The 21,051-nt window shown below is 62.7% G+C and overlaps 2 protein-coding genes across 4 annotated transcripts in view; one reads left to right on the top strand and one right to left on the bottom strand.

Annotated features, from left to right (window-relative positions):
* The window catches only part of ADAMTSL2 (ADAMTS like 2), a 35,205-nt gene extending 30,884 nt beyond the window's left edge, over window positions 1–4,321 (bottom strand). The window contains exons 1-4 of one of the 3 annotated variants that reach the window (XM_060013832.1): window positions 4,177–4,321; window positions 2,354–2,444; window positions 1,668–1,810; window positions 773–848 (exon numbers count right to left, since the gene is read on the bottom strand). In XM_060013832.1, coding sequence (XP_059869815.1) covers window positions 773–848; window positions 1,668–1,810; window positions 2,354–2,443 — 309 coding nt within the window. In that variant the 5' untranslated portion in view covers window position 2,444; window positions 4,177–4,321. Of the gene's footprint in view, window positions 1–772; window positions 849–1,667; window positions 2,054–2,353; window positions 2,445–4,176 lie in introns of those variants that run through there. The other 2 variants (XM_060013831.1, XM_060013833.1) reach the window with 2 other exon arrangements.
* An 8,104-nt stretch (window positions 4,322–12,425) lies between these two features.
* Window positions 12,426–20,737, top strand: MYMK (myomaker, myoblast fusion factor). Its single transcript, XM_060013257.1, has 5 exons — window positions 12,426–12,560; window positions 16,177–16,291; window positions 17,164–17,312; window positions 19,826–19,942; window positions 20,588–20,737. The coding sequence occupies exons 1-5, from the start codon at window positions 12,426–12,428 to the stop codon at window positions 20,735–20,737; spliced, it is 666 nt and encodes a 221-aa protein (XP_059869240.1).
* Window positions 20,738–21,051: the final 314 nt, after the last annotated feature.

Genomic DNA, 21,051 nt, shown 5'->3' with positions numbered 1-21,051 from the left:
GGCCCGTGGGGCAGAGGGGAGGGGCCTGCGCGGGGCCCAGCTGCTCACGCCGCGGCCAGAAGCCGAACTGGGCCAGGGCTCCCTCCCGAGCTCACGTCAGGAGGGCAGCTGACCAGCGAGGCCAGCACAGAGGTCATGGCCGCTCGCCTCCCTCCAGCCCCTAACTCCCCCCGTGTGCCCACACAGACACACAGACACGTGGACGCAGGGACATGGGGACACGCACAGCATCATCTCTCTGCCCCGCCCCCGGTCCAGGGGGTCTGGTTCAGACTGGCTTTGGCCCCATCAAGAGGTGACCGGAGGGTGAGCCAGGGTCAGCACCTCCTGCCCAGACCCAGCCACCTCGGTGCAGCACGCGACCGACAGAGAAGGTTTGGGTGTGGAGGGCGCAGAGAGCGGAGGCGGGCGCACAGGGGGGATGCCGGTGACCCCAGTCCCCCGGGGAGACCCGCGAGCAGGCTTCACGCTGAGTGCAGGGGCCGCGCGCGCCCCTAGACCCCAGACCTTGAGGTCGTGCTGGAGTTCCGCCAGCAGAAGTGGGTCCTTTTCCCCTCAGGTGCCCGCAGCCCGTGGTGGGCACCACAAATTTGATTTGATGCCGGAAGGGGGGATTCTGAGCCCGGAGGCCCTCACCACCCTTCTCTTCAACAGGGTGTAAGTGGCAGGCCCTGGACAGAGTGTCCAGAGGGCCCAGGGCCACCGGGAAGCTGCCCTGAGACCTGCCAGAGAAGGGGGATGGGGGAGGGGGTCCCGGCTGGCGGAGCCTCACCTGTACTCTGCAGAGCTGGTACCTCTTGGACGTGCCCGTGCAGGTCCGGTTCCCAGTGCCCATGACAGACGTCCTCCTGGCGGGAGGACACGGGCTGCAGCCCTGACCCTGCTTCTGCTCCTGGGCGGCCTCTGGGCTACTCCTCCACCACGCTGCCCCCGAGCCTGCTCTGATTCCTCTGACTGAGGCCTCCTTCCTCCCCACTCAAGCCCCGCTGCTGCACCAGAGCCCTCTCACGTCACAGGTATTCAGGTAGTTTGAGGGTGTTTCTCAGCCCCTTCTTCAGGGGGAGGGGTGAGATCCAATTCACCTCTCTATCCCCAGCACACAGCAGAGGGTCTCAGGACACAGAGTTAGTAATAAAATAACCACATTTCCCATGTATGGGCCCCGTGCTGCAGTGCATACCCACACACTGTCTCTTGTATTCTCAGAAACGTCAGGTGGACTCGAGCATAATCTCCACGCCACAAATGAGGAAACGGACGCTCAGAGAGGTTAAGTGACTTGCCCAAGGTCACACAGCTAGGAAGTGGCCGAGGCAAGATTTGAACCCAGGTCTGGCCAACAGTAACCACTGCACCTTATGCTTCCCCCATGTTTATTCAACTCAGGTCTTCAGAAGAGAAACCCAGGGTGGGCCTGGCCCCTCACTGAAAGAGCACTAGAAATGGAGCAGGACGAACCCCAGGACGCTGTTGCCTGGGACCCAACAGAAGCCACGTCCTCAACGGAAGCCAATGAAAAGACTGACTTGCTCACCTGGCCTGTGCAGCCTCAACCTGAAGACCCCTCTCCCGGCCCGAGACCCCCCCACCTCCCAGGCCTCCCTCTCCCGTGCAGGCGGCCCCACTTCCACGCCAGCCCCTCAGGGCCACGTGCCCAAGCCCCGCACCTCTGCTGCAGGCAGTGCCGCTCCTGGGACGCCACCCCAGCCCCGCAGCTGCGGGAACACGCCGTCCACTTGGTCCACTCTCCCCACCAGTAGGCGGTGGCATCGGTGCCCGCCTCCAGGCTGTTGGATGTTGGGCTGTTGTCCTGGGTGAGAGGCCCCACGACAGTTAGAAGGAGGCTGGAGCACCTGGCCGGACGGGCCTGCCGTCCCCGTGCCCTGGACAGGAGGACACAGCCCCCTGGGTGGGTTGCTCGAAGCCTAGGCTCAGATCTCCAGGACGGTCTCTGGGGGGCCTCCCAGGGAGCTGTGGGCCTCGGGTCCTGCCCCATCTGGGGATCTGGAACATCCTGGGAGCTTGGCGGGATCCTGAGGCTGAGCCTAACCATCCTTTCTTTTCCCCGAGCAGCCTGGGTTCTGCGGGACCCAAACCCGCCCGTCTACACGCCACACTCCGGGGCTTCTCTCAGAAGGTGAGCAGTCAGCCCCTGTCCTGCCGAATCAGCAAGGACTCTGGAGCGGCCGGAGCCCCGCACGCAGGGGCTGGCCTCGCTGGCTTGTAAGGCACGTTCCCGGGAGCGGGAGGGGATCTGGGAAGGCACTCCAGGACCCCCGGACCCCTGCCCCGTGTCTGCCGCCCAGCCCTCAGCGTCAGCCCACCTGGGCGAAGGGTCGTGCGCCCCACTCACCACGGCCCCTGTGGACGATGCACCCCCAGCCACAAGTGCCACAGCCAGCAGGGACCAGGCCCAGCGTGAAGGCTGCCATCTGCCACCCATCCTAGGAAGCAAGGGCACAGTCACTGCCAGGCCAGGTCCAGCTCCTCCTGCAGCTGGCTGGAGTCCGCTTTGGGGAAAAGCTCCCGGAGCCCACCCAGTGCTGTGGCCTGAGGTTATCTGGGATTGGCTGGTAGTGGCGGTCTGGTGGCCCTGTTGGGAGGGCTCAATGAACGATTAGAGATGCCTGCACGGGCTTGAGACACTAGGGTGGTGGTGTGCACGCTACGCCCGTACCACCTGATCTGAGGGCATCTGGGGACATGGGCCACGCTTTGCCTCTGAATAGCTGAGCTGCCTGGGGAACGCCTGGAGAGAAACCCAGGGACACCTATAGGCCCAGGCTGCATCCACTGGATGAAGGCGCTGAGGGTCGATCCATTACCTCGGCCGGTGGACCCGACCAAGAGCACCTTGGGATTTTTATCTGTTCAGCACTTGCTGGCCACGTGGGAGAACGATCCTTCCCGTCGGCTACATGGAGCTGCTGGAGGGGGCCGTGGACGCCACAGGCTCTGCCAGGCCCTCTCCCTCCCTGGACACAGCTTCCCCCTGCCCTGAGGGACCCCACGCTGCGCAGAGCCCAAGCGTCTGTGCCCCCTCCTTCCCAAGAGAAGACACACAGCTTGTGCCTCCGGAGTGCTGGAGCGAGGGTGGCGTAGGACCACGGGGCTGTCTCCCAAGAAGTCAGCACCCTCAGCACAGAACACTACTGGACCTCCGAGCCAGGGGTCAGGTCAAGGGAGGCCTGCAGCCTCCCGGGCCCCCAGCCTCCCCTATCTGTCCCTGAGACGGAGGAGTGGGGCCTACAGCGGCCTCTGTCCAGGGTTTGTCTCAGGTCCCGAGTTGTCACTTGCCAGGGGTTGGAGGAGTTTCCGAAGCCATCAAGCCCACCCCCTAGAGCCTGGAACCAGAGAGGGGAGCCAACTTGCCCGAAGCAACACAGCCAGGTGGCCGACCAGCCCCCAGCCCCCAGAGCAAACTCAGGGACTAATTCCAGGGAGAGGAGGCAGGAGAGCCCCCCTCCCCCACGCCTGCCAGCCCTGAAACTAAGTCCACATCTGCCCCCTTCTCTCCTCCTTCAAACCCTCGTTTCCGCACAGCTCAAGCACCTGCAAATTTTCAAGAGTTACGCCAATGACACCCTCACACCCCAAGAATGTCTCTGCCCTCTGTCTGCCCCAGGCGAGGCGGCAGTACACCCCAGAGCCTGGAGCCAGAGCCCTTGAGATCCGCACCTCCCGGCCGGCGGCCTGCCACCGCTCCAGCCGGCTGCCGCCCCTCCCCCGCAGGCCTCCATCTACACGCCCCAGCCTCCCGCAGGCACAGAGGCCCCTCGGCGTCCCATTGGCTAGTCTGTGCCCCGGCTCCTGCCTGCAGGCTGAAGACAGGTGCTGAGCGGCTGCACACTTGGTTTTCATTAAGGCTCCCAGACACCGCTGGCTGCAGGCCAGGCCCGGCTCACGCGGGACCCATCCCTCCCTGGGGTCCAAAAACAGCCACCGGCCGGCGGGAGAGACTTGCCGTGCAAACAAGGGCTTCAGGCGCGGTAGGCTAGGAGCTGAGGGGCCCCCCGCGCCCACGCTCGGAGGGTCTGGACCCCTCCCCACCAGCCCTGCTCCTGTTACATAACGGCTCCCCCGAGGGGCCCGGGGATGCCATGCACGCGCTTGGGGCTGCATCTCGCGCCCTGGCAGGGCTGCGGCGGGAAGCGGGACGGCGGGGAGGAGGCCTACCTGGCCGGGGGTCAGCAGGTTGTCCTCGGACGAAAGGGGCCGAGCCTCTGCTGCGGGCAGGCGGCGCCAGGTGCGCGGTGCGGGGGAGCCTCGGGGCGCAGAGGGCGGCGGGCTGGGCCTCTCTCCCTTCCTTCTCCTCCCTCTCGCCGCCTCCCTCCTCCACTTCAAAGAGCACCCACGAGAGGGGGTTCCCGGGAGGCGCGCAGCCCAGTGGCAGCTCCGCCGCGCGGCGGCCTTTATAGCTGTCAGGCAGACAGGGAGGAACTCACACTTCCCACCAGGCTGCTCCCCCCTCCCGCCGCCCGCCGGCCGGCCTGGCGCACACTTTAACCCGCTCCGCGCCTCTGGAGCCCGGCCAGGCCGGCCCAGCTGCCTGCTGACTGCTGCCGCGGCCACGAGCAGGGAGGCCGCCTTCCCAGGTCCAGAACACGGGACTGCGTGTCCGGGTGTCCAGACGGAGTGCCCACTGGCCCGGGGTCACAGGGGAGGTTGGCGGCGGCAAAGCCGAGCCCCAGGCTTGGTCCGTCGGATTTCTGCTTCCAGAGGGGGCCCAGTCTCTGCCACTCCCCAGAATGGAGTCTGGGGTGTATGAGGCATCCAATCCAATAGCTCCGTTTTACGGAAGGAAAGACTGAGGTCGAGAGGGGACACCATGCTCTGAGGTCATCCAGCCAGCCTTGGAGAGATTCTCCTGAGAAACGGAGGCCTGAGCAGGCGGAGGGACTGAGGGAGACGCAGCAAGGCTCAGCTGAGGGTTCCGGGGAAGGGACAGAAGTGCCCACGGCCTGCGGGCCAGACGGCGAGGACGGCCAGAGCCGGTCGGGGGGAGGCGCGCGGAACTCTGCAGATGTTCAGCACCAGCTTGGCAGGGCACAGCGGCCTGGCTGGGCACGGGCCAGCTGGGCAGCCCCTGGCAGGCCGGCGTGGGGCTCCAGCCTGTGTTCCTGCTGAGTCAGAGCGTGGAGCAGAGCACGGAGCCAGCGGCACGCACTTCGGCCCCCAGACACCCAGGGAGGACCCCAGACATTGCAAGTTGCCCCGGAAACAACGCCAGGCGCCCGCCCCGCACACCAGCCTCCCTGGAGCCCACCCTCCCGGCACCTCCGCGCGGTGGGGGTGGAAGTGGGGCGGCCCTGAGCCATTTCATCCATCCCCCTGCCTCTGCGCTGCGGATGGCTCCCAGTGGCGCCTGGAAAGCCCTCCCCCTCCCTGCACCCTCCCTGCCGGAAGGAACTGTGGTGAGCTCCTCCAGTTGCCTCCCTGGGCGACTGAGAATCATTCCACCCCTGGGAAGATTCTGCCACCAACAGGAATGGTCAGGGAGGAGAGCAACCAGAGATGATCCTGAAACCAACAAGGCCTGCTGCCCTGCATCGAGTTCTCCCTCTGTGCTGAGAGCTAGGAGGTCAGCATCTTTGCTCTCCCCACTTTACAGATGGAGGAACTAAGGCCCCGAGACCGCTGGGTGGTGCCCGGGGTCGCACGTCTGAGGGCGGCACATCAGGGACCCCAGCGTCCTTACTGAGCACATCCTCTCCATCTGGCAGGTTCTTGTATCACGTTCATCCTCCCCAGACCCTCTGGGAGGCAGGTCTCCTCCATCTCATTTTCCCCTGGGGCCCCTGGGTGGTTGGGTGGAACCAAGACTCAAACCCAGGTCCACGCTGCCCCCTGGGGTCAGCATGCTGAAGCGCAGACACGATGGAACCCGGCACGCGGCACTGGTGCACGTGCACGCACGCACGCACACAACCTCACAGGCACACACAGGGGCACACGCTAGTGCACACACAGGCACACACACTCACCGACCCCTCACAGACACACTGCTGATGACTCGCGCCCTGGGGCCTCTGCCCCCACCCCTGCCCCGCCCCTGCCCCGCCCCCCAGGCGCCAGGGCCCTGATCCCCGGGCACGCTCCCGAGCTCTCCGGGCACTGCTGGACCCACGTCCAGCCAGCACCAGGGTGACTAACGGTTTCCCTTGGGAGGGACCCTACAGCCAGCTGACGCAAACACCCCAGCGCATTCTCTTAGCTCAACGGGACAGTGCCTGGGAGGCGGGCTGCCACCCCCAGCTCTGGGACCTCTAGCAGGTGTGTGACCTGGGAGGGCCACACGTCCACCCTCACCCCACCCTCTACCTCCAGTAGCCGGCCGGGGCTCCCCCACCCCGCAGGACTCCAGCGAGCCCCCAGACTCCAGAGCCGCAGGGAGCTGTGACCACTGCTTGGTCCACTGGTGGTCTGGGGGTTTCGGAGGGAGACATCAGGGGTCAGGGAAGGCCCTGGGGCCCCTGAAGACCCTAGGAATTGCGGGAGGTGACTGGTGATAAAGAATCAGGCACAGGCAGGGGGTGCCTCCGAAGACCTCGTCAAGTGCCAAGCGCGGAGCCACTGTCAGTTCTGGAGAACCGGTCGGGCTGGGCCTCCTGGCGGGGCCTTAGATGCCCTCGGGACCCACCTCACGGGGTCGCAGCCAGGCCTGGACGGCAGAACCCAGAGTATCTAAGAAGCTTCTAACCAGCAGCACAGTGGGTGACCGGAAGAGCAGCCCAGGCTCAGAAGAGGCCATGCCTGGGGCCCAGGCTCTGCCGTCACCGTGTTGAAGGTTTAATCGTGTTATCTTAGAATTCGTGTTCTCGGAGCGACACTGGATGGGGTGATAGAGTGATGGAGAGACTTCTGCTGGGGGACCTCCTACCCCCTGCACCTCTCAGGACTGCCCTCTGCCCTCTGGGAGTCTCCAGTGGGGTCCCAGGCACTCACTCCACAAGCTCCCCATGCCCAAAGGAGCACGACATTAACAGCAAATAAAAACACTCCTATTGTTCGGGAGAGGCCCTTGGAGGAATGAGAAAGTTGTGTCCTGCTTGGTGAACAAGGGGCTCCCCGTTTTGCACTGGGCCCCACAGGTCACCCAGCGGCCCTCGGAATTGCTGCCTGCCAGCTCTGATGATGCCCGGGGCTCCCTGGAGAGTCACTGAAAGAAATGGCTCGGAGCCCCCATCTTGGTTCCCGCTGTCCCCTCTCTGGAGCCCTTCTTTCACACCCATCTGGACGTGCTTGGCCCTCCAGATGATTTTCTGAGGACACCTCCTCCAGGAAGCCCACCAGGTGGCCCAGCACTTCGATCTGGCTTCTCGCACTGAGCGGGATCTTCCCCGGCCTGTGGCTGTGACCCCACAGAGCGGGGGCTACTCCTGGTTCACACTGTATCTTAGCACCTGCCAGGGCCCAGCATCTCTAGCCAGGTGCTCAGTGCATGGAAGGGTGGATTTGTCCGGCAGTCCTTCAGGGTGACGGTGAGGTGTCCCCGCCACTCTCTGTGTGACACCTGTTTTTTCAGAAGGAGATTATCTTTCCACCAGAGCTTTCTAGATGTCTGAAGAGCTTGCAAACAGGAAATTGGGCACATTTCTGAGGGGAAGCGAGGTGAAGCGTGGGAAAACAAGGCGAAAGGGGAAGAGCCCACTTGGGGAAGGGAACGGAGGGGGTGGGGGAGGGGTGCAGCGGGCCGTGGGATGACCAGTTTGGGTGGTCCCAGTGGTTGGACAGTCACGCCGGGAGCTGGGCCCTGTCCTGCACAGCCAAGTGTCTGAAACAGAGCTCAGAAACACGGGGACCAGAGCCAGAGCCCCTGAGAAGTGGGCCCTCAACCCTGGCACCCAGAGGCCTGCCAGCACGGCCTGGAGGGTGACAACCTCTACCCTGTCCCCCGATGTCCTGCTGCCCACCCAGAGCCTGGGGCAACCCTGGGCACCTTCTGACAGCAGAGCTCTTGTACCCAACAGGCACTGGGACACTGTGGGACCATGTGGCCAGTCTGGAGGTGGTTGGCCAGGACTGGAAGAGAGCCAGGCTCCAGAGGGAGGCCCAGCAGCAAGTCCCTCCCCGTGAGCTCCCCGGACAGATGCTCTGGGCCTGGGCTGGCCGTCAGGGAGGACCCACCCCCACAGACCACTGGAGCTCAGCAGGCCGGACCACAGAACAGAGTCCTCCCCCTCCCTCTTTGTCAGCACTGGCATTTTCTCTTAGGCCAAGTCTCGAGGTTCAAGTGGGGGGACTTGGGGTGTTTAGAAAGAGGCTCCTTTGTCCCCAAATCTGGAGCAAGGACGGGGCCCCGGGAGGCCCTGTCAGGGCTGGGAAGTAAGCCTGCCGCTGGCGCTCCAGGGACAGACCACTGCTGGGCAAGGGGCAGTGGGGCTGGCGGGAGCTGCGTCCTTGAGCTCCTGAATTTCACCGCCTGCCGAGGCGCGCAGGCCGAGCCCGGCTGTGCGGGGGTCACCACCTGCCGGGACAGCCCCTCCGCTGCCGCAGGGCCTGCCCCTATGCCCTCCGTGACGCTATGAGACAGAGACGAGGGGCTCCATTTTGTGGATGGGGAGACTGAGGCTCACCGGACAGAGGGTACACCAAGGCCCCAGAGCTAAGCAGGGGCGGGGCCCTCGCCCGGCTCACCAGAGGCAGCTGGAGCTGCTCATTTCCAGTCATTAGCTGAGGACAACACGAATCTTGTCACAACCCCAGTTGCAGGGGCCCCGGATGGTCCTCCAGCCTGGGGACCCCCACGGGAGGAATCAGGAGCGTCGATACCCAGACCCCCTCCCCCCAGGGGCAGGAGGGCCTCAGCGGGTCGCTGCCCAGAGAGCCAAGGGCTGCTGTGCTGTGCTCTGGCGCTGCGGGTCGGCTGTTCAGAACGTGTAGGATGCAAACGCTGCAGCTGGCCCCGCTCTGCTGGGCGGCTGAGCAGACAGACAGCTGTCCGGGAGGTGGGAGCCGTGTGGCATTCCGGGCATTTCAGCACCTCTATAAAACCAGCCTTCTCCACGCCGAGGGGCCCGAGGGAGGGGAGGGTGGGCGGGTCGGCTCCCACTCCCTGCTCCCCAGGCTGTGGCTGCCCCGCCAGCGGCCCCCACCCTGCCCGGGACAGGCCCTGCCAGGTCCCGTTGGGACCAGCGCCACCTGCTGGGGAGAGGAGGGATGCGCCTGGGGGCCTTGGCTAGGAGCATGCGTCAGGGGCCAGTCTCCCCTCCTCTCCCGGCCTCAGTCTCCTCCTCTGTAAAATGGGGAGAGAGAGACGTCCACCCCCCCCACCCCCACCCCCCGCCTCCAGCTGCTGGCACGGCCCAAAGGGACAAAGTAGGAAGAGAGCTCGGCACATGCCGGCCCCGAATGAATGTCTGTGTGTGTAAATGGTTTTCAGGACACACACAGGGGTTCGAATGGACAGCTCCCCCGCACCAGGGGTCAGGAGAGGCCCAGGGCTACAATATTAACGTGGAGGCAAGCCCGGCAAGGGCATCCTGGCAGAAGGAGGGCGCACCGCCTGTGGCATCCCCTTTGGCCCGAGCACCAGCAGGTGAGGGTGGGGTGGAGTGGGGTATCGGAGGCCAGCCGCTCGGCTGGAGGGACCACCGGAGCCCAGAAGACGGGGAGGCCAGAGCACGTCTCTGCTGTCTCCCAGCCCAGCCCGATCCGGCTCCCCCTGCCCTGTGCCTGGGGGCACAACACCCCCACAGCAACCGGCCTGCTTCTTCTACTCTGCCCCACCCAGCTCCCCAGGCCAATCGCTTCCCTGGCCCCAGTGAGAACCGAGGGTCCTTTAAGTCCTGTTCAGAGCTGGACGCCTTCCCCTGAGCCAGTTGGCCTGTCTCCAGGCGGCCAGGTCTGCGACGGGAGCCACACACAGGCTGCACCCCGACCCCCATTCTACGCTCCGCCCCCCCAAAAGCGCTGCTCAAGTCCCAGCCTTTCTGTAGGGGGGTCCTTGGGCCACCCTGCCCCCAGGCTGGCCACCTGTCTCCCTGCTTTGGGGCAGCCCCTCTCGGCCCCCTTGGTCCTTAATGGTTACAACACATGTGCGGCTCCCCTCCTGCTTCCTCCATCACCTGCCCCTTCTCTTTTTCCCCTCCCCAAGCTTGCAGCCCCGGCCCTGGAGTTTACAGCTGCAAAACACACACACACACACGCACACACACACACACACACACACACACGCACACACAGAGTCATGCACAAAACCGACTGTGGAATGTTTTCCTGCTCCTGAGCGGGGTTACCGCTCCGGAGAGTTCTCTCCTAGCCCCTGACCTCTAATCCCTCTCCTCGCCACACGATTTCTACCCCTTCTGGAAGCTGGGGCTGGGGGCTGGGGCTGGGCAGGAGCGGGGTGTGGAGAGGCGGGCCGGGATGATCAGGGCCCCCATGACCAGCTTGCAGGGGGTCGCCTGCCTCTTACCCAGAGCTGCACACACGGCACGATCTGGTTTTCCCATTGGAGAGGGAACGGGGCTCCTAAGTGCCAGGCTGAAATGCCCTGCAGCCCTGCCTCCCTGGCCTTTCATTCATTCTTTTCACAGAGTCGTTCATTCAGCCAGTGTCTGCTGACCACCCACCACGTGCCAGGCCTGGCCCCAGACTTGGGTGGTGAGCTGGCCAGTCGAGCAGTGGGCACACACCCCGAGCAGCCCCGCACCGACCGCACGACACAGAGAGCTGGAGGCCCGGACAGGAACGAGTGGCGCGCTGGGGGCCAGCGCAGAGCACCCCAGCTTGCCTGAGCCGGGTGGGGACCCGTCCCACAGATGTCAGAGGAGGGGGAAGTGTGTGTGCAGGGGAGGGGGTGAGGCCGGGAAGAGGGGTGGGGTCCTAGCGTACCGTGGAGGCTGGGGTGTGCTGTGGGGGACAGGGCTGGCCGGGGGTGGCCCCGCGATCCCCCAGAGAACTTGGACTTCACGCTGAGGGCTGAGGGTGCCTTGAAAGGTGCTTGAGCAGAAGAATGACGTGACCACGTGTACTGAATGGGACTTTTCATGGCCAACGGCAGAAATGTCCCCCAGCCAACGTATGATAAAAAAAAGAGACTTCTGGAAAGGTGTGAGGGAGCTCCCAGATGGAAGGAAAGGTGGGTCAAGCGGGCCCAGGGGGCGTGGGACAAGCCAGCAGCCTCTCCTTGAGGTGCCGACATGCATGGGCACCTCCTGGCCTCGCCCCCGCTGTTCCCATACTCCAGATTCCAATTCCCAGGAGAACAAACTCCGGCGTAGCCACCCAGCGACCACAGGAACAAGCCACTGGACACAACGTGGCTGAATCTCAGGGTCATTCCGGGGCAGTGAGAGAAGCCAGCCCGAAAGAGTGCACACCGCGTGAGTCCATTTATACAGGCAAAGTCAAGCGTGTGGCAGAAACCTGAACAGTGGCTGCCTCTGCTGGGGCCTCGAGGGCTGTCCTGGAGTCACGGGGACGCAGGGGTGGTCACACAGCACACGTCAAAACTCATCGAACTGTACATGTGCGTTTTGTTGTAGGCGACACCATTATATCATGATGAAAACCAAAACGGAATGAAAGCTGTCCTTTTGCTGGCAACAAATAAACAAAAGAATTAATCAGTCAAGCAATGAATCAAGCAGTCCCTCCAGGGAGGGAGAATTGGCCTGGGGAGCTCCCACACTCCCATCTTTCCTTGGCCAGAGGATAACGGGGCAGTGTAGGGGGGACCCTGCTGGCCAGTTCCCCCAGGCCTCTTCAACAAAGGAAGGTAATTTCCCGAAGGCCAAGGAATGCTGAGAGGGCTAGCATCCCCCTTGCGCTGGGGACACTGGTAGAGCTCGTCCAGTTCTGTGTACTTCAGGTTTGAAACTATGTAACCAAATAGAAAAGAATGTTAGTTTCATTTGTTTAGTTACCAAGGAAGCCTGTTTGGGGCAGCAGCAGGGGAGTCAGACATGCCCCTGGGCTGGTAAATTGTGAAACTTATCTACAGGGTCCTTTTAGTGATTAGAATCTGCTGAACCTTGGGTTCTCTAACCTCTTGCCTCCTGTGGACGCGTGACTCAAGCAGCAGAGTCTGCTCTCTTCTTATTCTGGACGCCGGAGCACCTCGGGGAGGGGCCAGGGGCCAGGATGGAAAGTGGCTGGACATCGGCGATTGTGCTCGTGGAGACTCTTCTCCGAAGTTGCTGCCTCGGAGAAAAGAAGGCCGGTCTCCTTGAATCAACAGCTCTGACCTACCCAAAAAAAAAAAAAAAAAAAATCAGAGACAAGTGCTGATCACATGGTACATCAGCTGTTGAACCCTCTCCATGTGCTGCTGGACATGTGTGCGCACACCCCTGCCTCTCTTCAGGGCATTTAAACCACAGCTGCCACCGGAGCCCCTGGTGCAAGGAGCGGGCCTTCTCCCTTTCGCTTTTCTGCCCTGGAGACCCGGGAGGCCTGCACCTACCTCTCCCCCCCAGCCCATGGGGACTCTGGTGGCCAAACTGCTCCTGCCCACGCTCAGCAGCCTGGTCTTCCTCCCCACGGTCAGCATTGCTGCCAAGAGGCAGTTCCACATGGAGGCCATGGTCTACCTCTTCACCATGTTCTTTGTGGCGGTAAGTCCGGGGCCCTGGGGATAGGACCCACCCGGGGCCCCTCCCAGAGACGGAGGACAGGGGCTGTCTTTCCACCACGTTGCTCTGTTGGGTGATGAAGAAAAGTGATGATGGGGAGGTGGAGGAAAGAGCCCAGAGACCAGGAGAGAGGGCTGTGGGCCCCCTTCACCTTCCTGGACCTCAGTTTCCCCAACTGTGGCAGGAAGTCACCCTGGGATTGGTGTCTGCGAGACCAAGCCCACAGTGCGCCAGGGACAAGCCCCTCCAAGATCCCCCTTTTCTTGCCAACCACCCAAGGCTCCTCCTGGCTCCAGCTCCCCTCTTCACCCCCCCACCCCCGACTCTCCCTGGTACTCCAGGCCCAGGAGGGGGCTAGCAGGGCTCAGGGAACGTGTAGGGCCAGGGGAATCTGGTTCCAGGATTCTGCAGCTGGCCTCAGTTCAGGAGGGCCTGCTCACGTCGGCTTGTCTCTCCTTCTTGGGGCCTACGTCTCTCTCGGAGTCCTTCTTTCTCTTTCTATTTATATGTCTGGCTGTCTGTCTCTCTCTGTCCCCCTCCCCCGTCTCCCTGTGGGTCTCTTTCGCTCTGTGTTTCTCATGCTGGCTCGCGCTGTGTCTGGTTCTCTCTGGATTTCTGGAGCCGTATCCTCACGGAATTGACTCTCTTTCTAAATCTCATGGTGTCCGTCCCTAGCTCTGTTGCCCTCATGTGTCTCTCTGGCCCTATCTATCCATCCCTCTAGCTTCTGTCTGTCTGTCTACCTACCTACCTATCTATGTACTATCTCTCTAATCAGTCATCTATACATATATCTAATCAATCACCTCTCTACCTGCCTGATTAGCCAGCAGCCAGCCAGCCAGCCAGCCAGCATCTCTCTACATCTTAGTGCCTTCCTGCCTCCCTGTCTGTGAGCCTCTGAGGCTCCTTCCAGCCACCCTTGCCGCTGGACCCCCAGAGGGGCCCCACTCTCTTTTCCTCCATCATCTTCCATCAGACCCAGCCTTGGTTTAAACCCAACTCCCTGATGAAGCATGCTCGGGGGAGGTGAGGGTTCCCGGACTCCGTGTGGCAGTGCCAGCCGTGCGTGGGCGCCCCCCCAGCCCCGAGCAGCAGGGCCTCCCCGGGCAGCAGGGCCTCCCCAGGCAGCAGGGCCTCCCCGGGCAGCAGGGCCTCCCCGGGCAGCAGGGCCTCCCAGCTCCTTCAAGGAATCTTGTCGAAAGCCGTTTCATTTGCTGCTCGCGGGACCCCAGCTTGGGTGAGGGCCAGGAGGTCTGCCCAGCAGATGAGGAACCAGAGCCGGGCAGACAGGGGGCTTCTCTGTGAGTACAAGGGCCCAGGGCCGGGGAGAGGAGCCGGGGTCTTGTCCTCCAGGCCCATGTTGGACCCCGCCCCCGAAACCACAGTCACCGCCAGGCCACCCCTCCCCACTGGGGCTGAGCTGACCCCACAGCTGCCTCTGCGGCTGGCCTCAGAGGCCCACCCCGCCCTGCCCCACCCAGCCAGAGTGGCAGGGACAGCTGCGTCCGGCGACAAGTGTCCCCGGCCTAAAGACACAATCAGGCCCCTTCTCCCAGAGCCCCCAGTGGCACCATCGCCACTTCTGCCTCCCGTGTGGAGTCTTCTGTGTTCCCACCGGGCCCGTCCTGTGACAGCTGCTGGACCCGTGCTGCGTGTCATGTCACGTGGAGTCCCCTGGCCCACCCCACGGAGCAGGGGCTCTCGTCCCCGTTTGACAGGGGCCTTCCACCCCAGCCCTAGGGGCAGTCCGCCGCTTGTCAGAGCTCACGGCCAGGACCTGCCAGGCCGGCCTCCGGAAGCCGCGCCTTCTCCTGCCAGGCATCCAGCCACCTGCCACCCGCGCCCCCGATCAGCGCCGTGCAGAGCCAGGTCTGCTCGGTCGGAAGAGGGAGGGAGGCACAGAGGCTGAGGGCCCACAGCTGCTTCGCCCTGATCCTTGGCAGGTGGTTCCCCCCTGAGTCTCACCTGCCCCACCTCTCCAGCAGGGGTGAACCGAGGGCCTGGGGGGAAAGGCCCCTCCTGGGCCAGCTCTCCTTCAAACCGCTCCAAAGCCTCCCTGACGCTGTGTTCACAGGCAAACACTTGGCCGATGGTAAGCCAGCTCTAGGCTGGGACGAGGCGGGTGACAAGGCACAGACCGCGTCCAGAATCTCAGAGTGATGAAGCCTTTAATCGCACATCGCGATCTGTGCTATGTAAGAGAGACAATGGGTACAGAGACAGCAGGGCTCGGTTGGGGGTGGGGAGAAGTAGTTCTGGAAGGAGCCGGAGGGTCACTCACAGGGCCTGGCTCTGCCTGCCGGAGCCACGGGGAACAAGTGTTCTTCTCCCTCCTCTCTCCTGGAGATGTGAGCACCTTGATCGCGCCCCACCTGAAGCTCCTCTTTGCTGAGCTAAACGGTCACATCCACGGCCTGATCCCTTTCCCCCAACCTGTTCCCTGCCAGCGGCACTTCAAAGGGTGCAGCTTCCGCAGCTCAGCACAGCTCTCTGGGGGGGGTCTGACCAGACAGAGGGGAGCAGTACCGTGTCCTCCCCTGTTCTGGACGCTACATCTCTGTTAATGCCTCCTTGGTGCACCTGAGCTTTAGTTCCCATGAAGTTGCCGCCAGTGGAAGCTCTAAATCGACCTCAACTTGCTCGACTCACCAGATGACCCGGGGCTCTCACCACCCCTGCACCGTAGCATCCCTGGCGCCTCCAGATGTGGGCTGCTGTCCTGCACGCCTCTCCACCCAGCTGAGCTGGGCTAACCAAGCGTCGCCTGTGCTGGGCTCCAAGCTTGTTTATGCCCTTGAGCTTGTCAAAATAATTACATCATGTCATTAAATATTACTTAAAAGGATGAAATGTGTAAGCGAAAGGAGACGGTTGTCCAGAAATAAGTTGACAGCTTTGAAAATACAGACATTTTGCTTTAAAATTGCTATTAAATTAGGCATCTGGCAGACAACTATAGGAGCGTGGGGAGGAGGGGGGCAAGGAGGACGCTGCTTTCCGCACCTGCCCGGGGGGGGGGCGGGTCGGGGGCGGGGGTGTCTCTGCGATCTGTCCTCACTTTAGAGAAACAAACTGAGGGCTGCCGGCGGGTGGTTCTCAAAGCGGGCTCCCTTCCGGCGGCACCCCGAGATCAGCCCGAGACCCTCTTAAAGAAACAAACCTCTGACCCCCAACCCCGACCTGCTGAGGGGTCAACCCACAGGGCAGGCTCAGTACCTGAGAATTCGCAAGCCCCCCAGGGCTTCAGATGCCCGGTGGTCAGAGGGGTAAATGGTGGGAGAGAAGGCCCCACCGGTCCGTGCAGGGCAGACCGGTACCCAAGGAAAAAGGCTCCAGCCTCAGCAGAACTGGATGTTGAGGGAATCTGTAGATCACATGGGAGGGTCCTCACCTCTGCGGGCTTCGTCCGCAAGACCCTATGGGGGAGTAGTCCGCTGCGTCCCCACGTTTCAGGTGGGGAAAAGAGCCATGGGGCCATTCGGTGACTTGCCCGAGGTCCCAGCTCACGGGGCCGTGGCTCGGGGCCCAGGCATGGCCCCGGGGCTCCAGAGCTCTCCTCTCCCTGCTGACCGACCGTCTGTGGGTTTCCCGGCAGCTCTACCATGCCTGCAACGGGCCCGGCCTGTCGGTGCTCTGTTTCCTACGCCACGACATCCTGGAGTACTTCAGCGTCTACGGGACGGCCCTGAGCATGTGGGTGTCACTGATGGGTGAGTGGCCGCCCCCGGTAGCCCAGCCCTGCGCCGGGGACCTGGGTCCCCCGCCACCCACCCTGCACTCGGCCAGCCGAGCCCGCCGCCTGCCTCCCCGCCGCCTGCCTCCCCGCCGCCTCTCATCCCTGAGAACCTCCTTCCTTACCCGGAGGTTCAGAGTGGTGCTCAGTCCGTGAAAAAGCAGGCGTAGCACTTCAGGGCCTTGATTCCCATTTTCCATAACCTTTTCAAGTGGCACATTTAGTAAAGGCTTGTTTTGACAGACCGAGCAGAGGCGTACAGAGGAAAAAAGGAAGCGCTCGGCCCCCTCCTTTCCCCCCGGAGAACCGCCGCTGGCAGTTCAGAGTCTGCGCCCCCAAGGCCGTCCCCGAGGCTCGCACACGATTTTTAGCTCAGGTCTTTATGAAGATGGGACCGTTGGAAACCACACGATTCTGAGACTGTTCTTCACTTACTGTGGACGCGTGGCGACGTCAGGTCGCACGGTCCCCGTTAGACTGGGGACTTCCTGCTACGGGCACGGGCCTGTGAAGGACCCAGATCTTTCTTGTCTCCCAGCTGTGGTCTTCGTGTCTGCGTCCTAGTGGTCCCGTGGGAGAGATTCATTCCCGGACACCACACATTGCTCTCTGTATTAGAGCAGCTTCCCGCCAGCCTAACCCAGGCTGCTCTGTCCACGGGAATGCAGCAGCCTGCTTGTCCTTTAAAACCAGTTGCAGTTCAGACCTTTGGGGGGCCCAGGCTGGGCCACGGGGTCTCCCTGGCAGAGGGGACACCGCACCCGGCCCCCGAAGGGAGGGCCTCTGGGGGAGCAGCGGCCGGGAGGGGCGCGGGAGGCCCCTCACCTCACCCGGCTCTCTCCCTGGCAGCACTGGCTGACTTCGATGAGCCCAAGCGGTCGACTTTAGTGATGTTTGGCGTCCTGACCATCGCCGTGCGGACCTACCATGACCGCTGGGGCTATGGGGTGTACTCGGGGCCCATCGGCACAGCCGTCCTCATCATCACGGCCAAGTGGGTACGTACTGTGCGAGTCCGACGGTCGGGGCATCCTCCCCTGACGGTGACTCCTCCCCCTTGGGGTCTCCATCTACCTCCTGCCACGTGGGTTGGCAGGCTGGACACAGGGCCTCAGCTAACACATAGAAGATGACTGTCGGGTGCCCCAGCCATGCAAACCTGGTTTGTTTTACGTCTGTACTCACTAGCTCTGGACCTGACCCCAGTCACTTAACCTCTCTGCCTCAGTTTCCACATCTGTAAAGTGGGTGTTACAGTCCAGTACCTACCTCATAGGGTTGGTTCTTAGATTAATTGAGATAATGCCTCTTAAGGACTGGCACGGAACCTGGCTTCTAATGTGCCCAACTGTTTATTATTGTCATTATTATTATTATTATTGAAGAGAATGGCTGGTTTAGAGATGCAATGTCAATTGGAAGTGGCCTGGGTTAATCTGGGAAGACGTCCTGGAGGCGCTGAGGCTTGAGCCTGGTTCAGATAAAGAGGGAGGACGTGCGTGAGGCCGACCGGAAGGTGGAGCTGCTCGTGGGCATGGAAGCAGCCTGAGCCAGACTGATGGCCCTTGGTTGGGCACCCAGGGGCCTGGCACCACGAGGCCTTCTACACGTGGTCCCCAGGCCTCCCCGCACCCTCTGTCATAACAAGGCCCTCCTGGCTGCAAGGACTGAAACCCGCTCAGACTAGCCCAAGGGAAAGAGGGATGCCCGGGCAGGGTGCACCCAGGCGTACTTCCTGGGCCCCCAGGGCAGGGAAGGAACTGAGCCTTGGGGACCAGAACAAAGCCCTGGGAAGCAGGAGGGCGGTTCTCAGGGGAAAGAGGTCGGGCTGGGCCGCTGGTGCAGAAGGTGCAGACTGGGGAGGGAAAATAGAGTTCTGGTGGTGAGCGTTCCAAACTCGCCCCACTCCTCTCTCCGCCCAGAGAGCGGAGGATTTAGTTTGCCAGTTGGTTGGTGAAGAAACCAGGCTCAGAGGTCAGCAATTTAACAAGATGTCATGGCAGGACAAGCGTGAGGCCAGGTCCTGACTCCAAGCAGAAGGGAAGGAGCCTCTTTCTCACCACATCTTGGGGAAGCCAAGCTGGCCCCGCGCTGACCCAGGAGGCCCCTCGGAGAGGGGCGGAAGTGTGCAGGGGTCTGACTTGTCTGGACCAGGAAGGACCACGTTAATTAACATGCTGGAATGCGTAAACACAGAGCGCTCTCAGTGCTGATAATTCGCTCCCTCCCTGGCAGGAAGTGGGATAAAGGCTCCCGAGTTGTGCCCTGGAAGGCGCTCCTCCAGCAGACCTTGGCCGGGGCTGAATCTGGGCTGGATTCTAATTAGCCAGAAGAGCGGTCACTCGCCAGTGTCCCCACGAAGCACCACGGGAACCGAGAGGGCTTCCTGGCTCCCTGCATCTGGGGCTCAAATGGTGTTTTCTAGACCATTAAATGTGGAGTTGATTTTGGCTTTTCAAGGACAGTTGTTTCCTGGAATGAGGGCTGAGTTTTTCTCGTGGAGGCCTGCCCCTTCTTGAGCAACTCTCAGGGACAGGAAGTGGAGAGAGATGGGTGAAGGGGCTGCGGAGCGGGGCCCGGGTGCCACCTGGGGCAGGATTGGCTGGAGGAGAGCTTCCGGGCCTCAGCCGGCTGCCCCCAGAGTCACACTCCCTTAGCTGCACCCACACGCCACCCGCGACATTGCAGGTCCTGATTCCTCACCAGCAATGGGAAATTTCAGAAAACTGAAAACTCAGGCATCGTTTGAGAATTCATTTGGTGACAAAACCTGCCCTGACCCAGCATGAAGCTACTCATGGTCTCTGTGTGATCCGCTGGCGGGGTGGGGGGCGGGGGGGCGGGGCCATTACGGGGAACTGCCCTACCCGCCGGGGCATCCACCGTCCACGATGTGTGCAGCCGTTTCCCTTGCTGAAATCCAAAACATCGTGTGCGCTGAAAGGCCTTGGCCCCGAAGGTTTGGGTTTTCAGGATGTGACCCGCATTTACTTCACCTTTTCACTGTATGTGAACCCATGTTTTTAAACTCCCACTTGAGCCTTACCCTAGGTATCAGCATCTGAGGAATGGCAGGTTTCACATGCCAGTCGGGTGTGTCTAATAAATGCTACGATGAGTCTGTCGACTCTGAAAGTGACTGGAGGTCTCGCAGGGATGGCCACACTCATCTCCCACCCGCCACGGCCACGCCGGCGGGCGGGTCCCACACCGCCAATACCCCTTTGCTGTAGATAACCACGTGTCTGGTCCCCTCGGGTTCTCCTCTGGCTGGAAAGGGCGGCCTTCTTTCACCCCAAGAGGCAGACGGGGCAGGGGGTCCTTGTGGGGTCAAAATGCCCAGGGCATCCACGGCCCGATCACCCAGGGGGGGTCTCCCTTGGGTCCTGCAGCCATTGGGCCAGATGCGTCCGGGCCTTTCCCTGAGCCCCATCTCCCACCTGAGGATGCCCAGGGTGCAGGTTCCCAAGGCTGCGGACTGAGAGCGTTCCTCTGGCCCCTCTCCCCGCAGCTGCAGCAGATGAAGGAGACGAGGCGCCTGTATCCCGACAAGAGCGTGTACACCCAGCAGATAGGCCCCGGCCTCTGCTTTGGGGCCCTGGCTCTCATGCTGCGCTTCTTCTTTGAGGTACCTGGAGGGGGACTGGGAAGCAGCCCACCCACAAGGGCTCCGGTCAGCAGGTCAGCACCAGCCTGCTTGGCCAGGTGCCGAACGGGGCCGCGCCCCTCCCGGGGCCTCCAGCAGCGCCCCACTCGTGCACCCCCTCCAGTCACGGTCTGGTCCTTCCCTGGCACCCCTGGCATCGCGGGGCTGTGTCGGGGGGGTCAGTACAGAGGGCTCGCCTCTGATGAGGTGCACAGCCAGGAAGGGGCCTGGGGCAGCGGGCACACCTGGAGGAGGGAGGGAGAGGGGAGACGGGGAGAAGGGATGTGCTGGGGGAGGGGGGAGGGGGGAGGGAGGAGCCCCAGCCGCATCATCAAAGGCGCAGTGAATTGGCGCAGACCTTCGGTGATCTAGGGGTTTGGTGGAGGGAAAGGCCACTATGGGCTGGACGGTGAAGGGAGGCTTCTTGGAGGAGGGGACTTGGCCAGACTCCCGAGGACAAGCCAGGGGGTCGGGGAGGAGCCCCTGTTACTGGCAGGAGCCATGTCACGCCAGGCCCGCAGCCGGGGCACAGAGCGGAGGACCCAGGGCGGGGCAGGGCTGTGGGAGGGAAGCTGGGCTTCAGCGCGGGGGCTGAGGCCGCAGACCGGTCCTCCGTCTCCCCTGCAGGACTGGGATTACACCTACGTCCACAGCTTCTACCACTGTGCCCTGGCCATGGCCTTCGTCCTGCTGCTGCCCAAGGTCAACAAGAAGGCTGGAAGCGCGGGGCCCCCCACCAAGCTGCACTGCTCCACCCTCTGCTGCGCTTGTGTCTAACTGTGCCTCCCCGGCTCCAGGCCGCTGCCCCGCCCCGTCCCAGGCCTGGCGAGAGTCCTCCGTCCTTCCCGACCTGGAGAAGCGCCCCTCCTCGATCCTGAGGAGCCTCCAGGGCTGTGGGAAGCGCCCCACTGAGCGCTTCTTGAGAATCCACTTCTGAGGTTTCTACTGGGTACTAAGAACCAGGCTGGAAAGGAAAGAACTTTCTCCCTCCTCCTAGGCCGAGGTCCCGACGAGTGGGTATGTCTGCAGAACCCTGGAGCCAGCGTCTGTCCCCCCTGCCTCTTCGCCCAGTCCCAGCCCCAAGGGGGTCT

Source organism: Delphinus delphis, chromosome 6, assembly GCF_949987515.2.
Source record: "Delphinus delphis chromosome 6, mDelDel1.2, whole genome shotgun sequence".
In the NCBI taxonomy this organism is placed as follows: Eukaryota; Metazoa; Chordata; class Mammalia; order Artiodactyla; family Delphinidae; genus Delphinus; species Delphinus delphis.
This window is presented reverse-complemented; position numbering and strand designations above follow the sequence as displayed.

What these genes read in the sequence shown, in the direction of transcription:
- MYMK (XM_060013257.1), top strand. Translation starts at nt 12,426, where the DNA reads ATGGGGACTCTGGTGGCCAAACTGCTCCTGCCCACGCTCAGCAGCCTG. An exon ending in TCACCATGTTCTTTGTGGCG is followed by an intron (nt 12,561 to 16,176) that starts GTAAGTCCGGGG and finishes GTTTCCCGGCAG; the next exon opens with CTCTACCATGCCTGCAACGG. An exon ending in TCATCATCACGGCCAAGTGG is followed by an intron (nt 17,313 to 19,825) that starts GTACGTACTGTG and finishes CTCTCCCCGCAG; the next exon opens with CTGCAGCAGATGAAGGAGAC.